At 27.7% G+C, this 7,618-nt stretch overlaps 1 protein-coding gene across 3 annotated transcripts in view; it reads left to right on the forward strand.

Moving 5' to 3' along the window:
- Positions 1-7,618, forward strand: part of LOC102674836 (neuralized-like protein 4) — a 10,087-nt gene that overhangs the window by 589 nt on the left and 1,880 nt on the right. Inside the window, exons 2-17 of one of the 3 annotated variants that reach the window (XR_004150870.1) lie at positions 159-374; positions 493-942; positions 1,031-1,231; positions 1,330-1,549; positions 1,639-1,729; positions 1,825-2,001; positions 2,153-2,461; positions 2,531-2,724; positions 2,797-3,086; positions 3,170-3,563; positions 3,640-3,961; positions 4,045-4,238; positions 4,302-4,507; positions 4,576-5,930; positions 6,029-6,181; positions 6,263-6,536. Coding sequence is in view for 1 of the 3 variants with exons in the window: in XM_006618420.2 (XP_006618483.1) it covers positions 159-374; positions 493-942; positions 1,031-1,231; positions 1,330-1,549; positions 1,633-1,729; positions 1,825-2,001; positions 2,153-2,461; positions 2,531-2,724; positions 2,797-3,086; positions 3,170-3,563; positions 3,640-3,961; positions 4,045-4,238; positions 4,302-4,507; positions 4,576-5,930; positions 6,029-6,181; positions 6,263-6,458 (4,974 nt within the window). In the remaining 2 variants the exon portion in view is untranslated. Of the gene's footprint in view, positions 1-158; positions 375-492; positions 943-1,030; positions 1,232-1,329; positions 1,550-1,632; positions 1,730-1,824; positions 2,002-2,152; positions 2,462-2,530; positions 2,725-2,796; positions 3,087-3,169; positions 3,564-3,639; positions 3,962-4,044; positions 4,239-4,301; positions 4,508-4,575; positions 5,931-6,028; positions 6,182-6,262; positions 7,278-7,618 lie in introns of those variants that run through there. The other 2 variants (XR_004150869.1, XM_006618420.2) reach the window with 2 other exon arrangements.

Genomic DNA, 7,618 nt, shown 5'->3' on the forward strand with positions numbered 1-7,618 from the left:
TTTTTATTTAAAATTAATATATTCAAATAAAATTCAATAAATTATCTTTATTGAATTACAAATATACAATAAAATGCTACAACTAAATTAAAAATTATAATTACTAATTATCTTATATTATATTATTTATACCTTGAGATATCTATAATATTATGTAGATGACATCATGGAGTGGTAGTATAGAAATTGGAGTAACAGAATGTGATCCAGAAATAATGGAATTACCAGCTTGTGCCACTAATCTACGACAAGGAACATGGATTATGTCTGATTCTGGCATAATGCATGATGGTATAAGAACAGTAGAAATGTATGGAATGGATCTGAATGAATTAGAAGAAGGAAGTACATTAGGAGTAATGAGAACATCTAATGTAAGTCAATGTATATTTATATTTTAATTATATTTTAATAAATTATTTTATGTACATATTACATATATATTACATACACATTATATATATTTATTAATCATTTTTCTTTAAATTCTAGCATGAATTGATATTTTATATTAATGGTGTTTCTCAAGGAGTAGCTGTATGCAATATTCCAGAACGCATTTTTGCAGTAATAGACATGTATGGTGATTGTGTACAAGTGACTATAACTCATCCTCAAATTGCTGCTACTTTATGTAATGAACCAAAAGATGAAGTTGAAATTAATAATGATTATGCTCTTGGAGAAGCATCTAATTCCTCAACAACTAATCTAGTCGCTAATTTGAATGTCAATTTAAATGTTAATGTTAATGTTAATTTACCTAAAAACCCAAGTCCTGCTGCCATTAGAGAAGATAGATTGAGATTTCATGAGAGAGTTGGCTCACTTGTAAAGTTATCTAATAATGCTAGAACTGCAGAAAGGCGCAGACCTTTAGATGAATTTAATAATGGAGTAGTAATGACACACAGACCATTACGGGATAATGAATTATTTGAGGTAAACAATAAAAATGAAAAATAAAAATAATTTTTAACACAAAAAATTATATATTTATATTATTATTTATATAACTAATTTTTAATAGGTACGAATTGATAGACTTGTACACAAATGGTCAGGCAGTATAGAAGTTGGAGTTACTATGCACAGTCCAACAGCATTAGAATTTCCAGCCACAATGACTAATATGCGATCAGGTACAACAATGATGTCTGGCTGTGGAATTTTAGTAAATGGAAAGGGCACTTGTCGTGAATATGGAGAATTTAATTTAGATGAATTAAGGGTAATTAAAATAAAAAATAAGATGATACAGTAATGAACAGTAATTTATATACTAAAACAATATAATAATTTATATAATAAAACAAAAATATTATTTAGGAAGGTGATAGAGTAGGTATGATAAGACGAAGTAATGGAAATCTTCATTATTTAATAAATGGATTGGATCAAGGTATTGCTGCTAAAGTACCTGCTGGTGTATGGGGTGTTATAGATTTGTATGGTATGACAGTAAAAGTAACAATTGTTGATCGTGATGAAAGGGAAGAACAAAATCTAGTTACTAGAAGAAATACATTACAATTGCAAGGCTTAAATGGTAAAAATATCATATTAATATTTGATATCTGTGATTTATCATATAATATTATGATGAATTTTTTGAATATTTTTATCATTTAGAAACAGAAGAAGAACCACCAGACAGACTTATGTTTCATTCTTGTTGCGGTACGCATGTCGAAGTAATTAATAATGGACGTACTGCGCATAGGCCTAAGTAAATAAAAATTTATTTAAAAATATATAGAAATACATAGAATTTTATTGAAACATATATATATATAATACAAGATCTATATATTATTTTTTTAGTGTAATGGATGACTTCAACAATGGTGTTGTATTGACTTCAAGACCATTGAAACCAAATGAATTATTCGAAGTAAGATTGGATAAAATTGTAACAAAGTGGGCAGGATCTATTGAAATAGGAATTACCACTCATTCTCCAACCGAATTAGAATTTCCCTTCACTATGACAAATGTTAGGTATGTAAAATAATATTTCCAATTTATACTGATATATATATATATATATATACATACATTATATATATATACATATATATATAAATTTTGTTAAATTTATGTTAAGTTTATCGCCCATATTATTGCTCGAAGGTGGTCATGTCCCTTGCAGATCCGGCACGTGGATGATGACAGAAAATGGAGTTATGCATAATGGCACTACCATAATAGATCAATATGGTCAAAATCTTGATAGATTACAAGTCGGAGATCGTGTAGGTGTAATGCGAAAAGAAAACGCAACGTTACATTTTTACGTAAACGGTGCTGATCAAGGAGCCGCAGCAATGAACGTGCCTGAGAAAGTTTACGGTGTTATAGATCTTTATGGCCAGGCAGCACAAGCAACTATAGTTTATAATACAGACTTCTATAGTCCTACCACAAATAATTCAAGTTTTAGCAATACAACATTATATAGGTTTGTAAATTTTATTTAGTTTTAAAATATGATTGAAAATATTTTTTATTAAATATTTTTCTTACATAGTGATTTGAGGTTTCATCATATACATAGTAAAAATGCAAAAATAATAAACAATGGATTAACTGCATTAAGGCCTAGAGCTTTAGGAGAATTCAACGAAGCCATTGTAATCGCAAATCGCGCACTACGTGATGGCGAAATGTTTGAAGTGACAATTGATAAAATGGTTGATAGATGGACAGGAGCAATTGAAGCAGGTGTATATTTAAAAATAAAATTTATATTTTTTTTTTTTTTTGCTTATCAGAATACTAGAAAATATTTTGTAGGTGTAACTCTTATAAGACCTGATGAATTGGAATTTCCATCTACTATGACAGATATTGATCACGATACTTGGATGTTATCTGGATCTAACGTTATGCGAGATGGTGTTATTTTAAGAAATAATTATGCTTGTGATTTAGATAAATTAGTAGAAGGTAATCGCATTGGTATGATGCGATGTTCAGATAGTAGTTTGCATTATTATTTAGATGGAGTAGATCAGGGACCTGCTTGTACAGGTGTACCGTCACATATCTATCCTGTGATTGAATTATATGGACAATGTGTTCAGGTACTATTCTATACTTTTTTATAAATATAAAATGATAAAAGATATGATATATATATATTAATTATTTACAATTGTACAACCAGGTTACAATTGTACAACCAGAACGTAGAGATCCAATTACACAACAGTATTTGCCATCAGAAAACAGTACTAGTCAACAACCTACATCTGTAATTCAGCTTCAAGCTCAAACAGAAATAATGCATAAATTTCATGAATCTGTTGGCTTAAATGTTCAATTAAATAGTGATAGGACAGTAGCAACTAGGTGTAGAGAATATAATAATGCTATATTATTAAGTGAAACACCATTAGAGAATAATGAACTTTTTGAAATTGCTATTCAAGAAGTTGCTCGTCAATGGAGTGGTTGTTTAAGGATAGGTGTTGTAAAAAATGAAAGTGGAAATTGGTTAACATCTATGAATCTTGTACCTGGCATGGGATCTATTTCAACAGATGCATGGTATTTAACAGGTAATATTAGAGTAATATAAAGTAAATGTAATAAATATTATATCATTTATTATATTTTTTGATTTTATATATTTAGGTAATGAAGTAAGACATAATGGTTATGTTTTATGTATAAATTATTGTCCAAGTTTGGAATGGCTGCGTGTTGGTGATAAAATTGGATTGAAACGTACTCATGAAGGTAATTTAAAGTTTTATATAAATGGAGAGGACATGGGTATAGCGGCATCAGGCATACCGGAAATGGTGTATGCTGTGATCGATCTTTTTGGTAGTACAGTGGCTGTAAATATAACAAGTAGTAAACAACAAAACAATGTAGTATCTCCAAATGCAAGCTTGAGATTACAAGATTCTTTGGAATTATTGTTAGATCCTATGCCGCCTGTTTTGCGAAAGTACGTTTGTATATTAATTATATTCAATGTAAATATCTTTTTAATATTTGAAAATATGTAATATTATTGCTTCATATATATAGTGATGCTGGAATGGACACATCTATAGATATATCTGAAGGAAAATTAGTAAATGATACAATACTTACACCGACACAATCTGCAGCTCATTTGACAGGAGAAAATGATTGGAATTATGAATTTCATGAAAATCATGGTAGAAACATTCAACTTGAAAGTAAAACAATTGCACGAAGAGTTGCAAGTTATAATCAAGGTATTGCTTATAAATATAGATTTATTAATTGTAATATTTTTTATATCATATTATATTTTTAAGGAGTGGTAATGTCTAGTCGACCCTTAATGAAAGCTAAGCCATTTTTGGTGAAAATAGAGAAATTGAACAAACGATGGGTATCTAATATTTATTGTGGTGTAACTTGCATTTCACCTGAAAAAGCTAATTTTCCTTTAACTGCTCTTGGCTTTAAAAAGCATTCTTGGATTATTTGTAGTGATTGGATATCACATAATGGTATAAGAGTAAGTATTCATTAAATTGTTATAAGATGTAAAATATATAATAAATTTAATAAATTTTATAATATTAGGTAAAAACAAAGTATGGACTTGCTTTAGAAAATCTTCATGTTAATTCCGTAGTGGGTGTATTTATTGATGACGATAATAGATTACATTTAATTATCAATGGCATAGATCAAGGTGTAGCTGCAACAGATTTACCACCTTATGTTTATGCTGTATTTGATCTATATGGACAGTGCGAACAAATTTCCATTGTTTCAAATAATGGAGAACCGTTTTCATCTACTACTGTTAGTAATACCCTCACATCTGTAGAATGTATAAAGACAAAGCTGGAGGATACAGAAAATTCAAGAGAGAAAGCAGATTTAGAATGTCATGAGAAAGAAAATATTATGGCAGCTACTTCTTCAGATCTATCTTCCTCCACTTCGCCAAGTGTGCCGAGTCAATGCAATTCAAATGTTAAAGATGATGATATTGTAGGATATACAACGCGTAATAATGATAATATGCATTTAACAAATAATATTGAAAATAAAGCAGTGCCCAGTATCTCAGACAGTAATAATTTAGATTCGAATTCAGATATAAATCATGATACAACACGAAGTATTAAAAACAAATCTTATGATAATTCAAATCAGTTAAATAATAGTGCGATATTGAATAGTCAATCAGAAAATTTGAGTATTAGAAATGAATGTACAAATGTAGAAATAAATAACGCAACTAATATTAATATTAAAAATGGCACTGCAAACAGCACCAGTAACATAACTAACTTAAATACTAACACTAATAATGCGATAAACGAAAGCATAATGTCTAATAGTCAAGGGAATAATATGAGTTCCTTGCATCAAAATAATGCATCTGTTAATATGTTAAATTCATCTCAGACATTTTCCTCTCATAATACATTAAATAACGCAACATCTGAAATTTCGAATACTGTTTCTTCTAGTTTCAACGAAATGCGATCAAATATATCTTGGAATAACATCGTATCTGTTGATAATTCTGTCAGTGGAAATACAATTTTAGGACAAAATACAGTCTCTATTTACAATATACCTTCTATGTTACATTCATCGTTACCGTCCACTCCTCTTGGAACAAATATAATATCCACAAAAAAGTGTGAATATTTAAAGGCGTGTATGAGATTAAAAAAATCACTTGTTTTACCAGATGAATTCTTTTCTTTAGAAGATATACTATGTTATTGTAACAATTGTTATAAAGTAGAAGGGGATAGTGCAATATGTAAGAAAGGTGAACCACCAGCAGAGTTTGCTGTACCAATTGGATGGACCAGATTTCCTTTGAAACAAAGTATTAATGCTAATCAAATTCCACAAAATACAATTGATAAATGGCATGTTGCTTTTTATGGCATACGTCTGGACGCAATTAGGTAAATAAAATACATTTAAGATTCCGGAAAAAGTTTTTTATATATATCTTATGTATTTATTATTTTTTTTTATTATTATTATAATTTTTTGTTTTTAGATTAATTTTGGATACAGGAGAATTAATGCCAAAAGAACAATTAGATTTGAGTAATTTAACAATGAATATAAAAATGGAAGATCAAAATCCTCAAGTAGTTTTCTCTCCTAGTATAAAATATGCAGCATCCGAAGAATTTACCAAAAAATATCCGTGAGTATATATATAATATTTTTATATATAACAATAATTAATTGTGGATTATTCTCATTTCCTATTTTTTATTTTTTATAGATATATCGATACTCAATCAAATAAAAAGTTAAATGCATCTACAGCATTTCAATTATTAGTAAGGCCTGGCTCATATACAATCAATTCTGGTAGTAAAGATAGTGATGATTCACAATTTCAATCTGTCAAATGGGCTACTAAAGAAGCTGGAGCTACAGTTATCATGGCTCTTTTAATTCATCTTGATGGATTTTAATTTATATAATACGAAAGTGAGAAAACATTTCATATGCGACTGTTACGAGAAATACACTTTCGTTTAAAGTTGACGAATGTACATAAACATTATATACGTAATATAATTAATATTAATACGTAATTAATTAATTAATACGTAAGATAATTTTTTAAAATCAATTTTTTATCTTGAATTATTCCGTCAAATCTCCACCATGTATATTTACGTTGAATAGTATGTTAAATACTTCAGTAAAAACAATAACGATCATAAAGATCTATTACGATTTTTATTATTTTGTTTTTGATTCAATATGTTCAGTGTTAAAGACAGGTATAATTTACTAATTGTAAATCGAAACAAACTTGTAATAATCAATTCATTAAAGAACAGTAGCATGTATATCAAATACATAATACATATGTATTATGTTAAACGTTTAATGTAGCTATTGGCCAAGGTTTATAGTGATAAAAATTATGTTGAGAAAATTTGCACCAAAGGTTCGTCGCTACATTAAAAAGTCATGGTAATTTTCAAGTTTTATGCCTAATGAATATCAAATTTTTGAATATTAATAAAATTTCTCTCTCTTTTTTTTAAGCACAACATTAATAAAAAGATATGTTATCTATAAAATGTAGAAATAAAATAATAATGTTGTAAATCATACTACAAGGCTACAATAGAGAATTCAGGTATAAAATTCCCATAAAAATAAAAATATTCGGGAAATGTAATAACTATATTTTCAAATACGCTATTTAGAATTGCATCTTTTTGTGAATATCATGTGCACTATTTATAAATGCATTCAAATAATACATGGAAGAAAACGAATGTGTCTGTCTTTTACAAACTACTCATTCAATCAATTTTATCATTATTTGTTTTGCAACTATGAAATCTTGATAATTTTCAATGTAAATTACAAGCATTTATATAAAATAACATTTTATAACATTTAATATATATAAGTAAACATTTAATATATATAATATGTAATATAATTTTTTTTAAGTTTTATAATTTTTCCATAAAGTTATCATTTTCATATATCAAAAACTTCACGGGAATCATAAAATTCGAGTGAAGAATATTTCAACAAAAAATAAAATTTTTCTCTGTTTTAATTTCTTCTCTATTATTTTTTTTTTTTTTTTTTTTTTTTTTTTTTT

This window comes from Apis dorsata, unplaced genomic scaffold (assembly GCF_000469605.1).
Source record: "Apis dorsata unplaced genomic scaffold, Apis dorsata 1.3 scaffold_354, whole genome shotgun sequence".
NCBI classification, from domain to species: domain Eukaryota; kingdom Metazoa; phylum Arthropoda; class Insecta; order Hymenoptera; family Apidae; genus Apis; species Apis dorsata.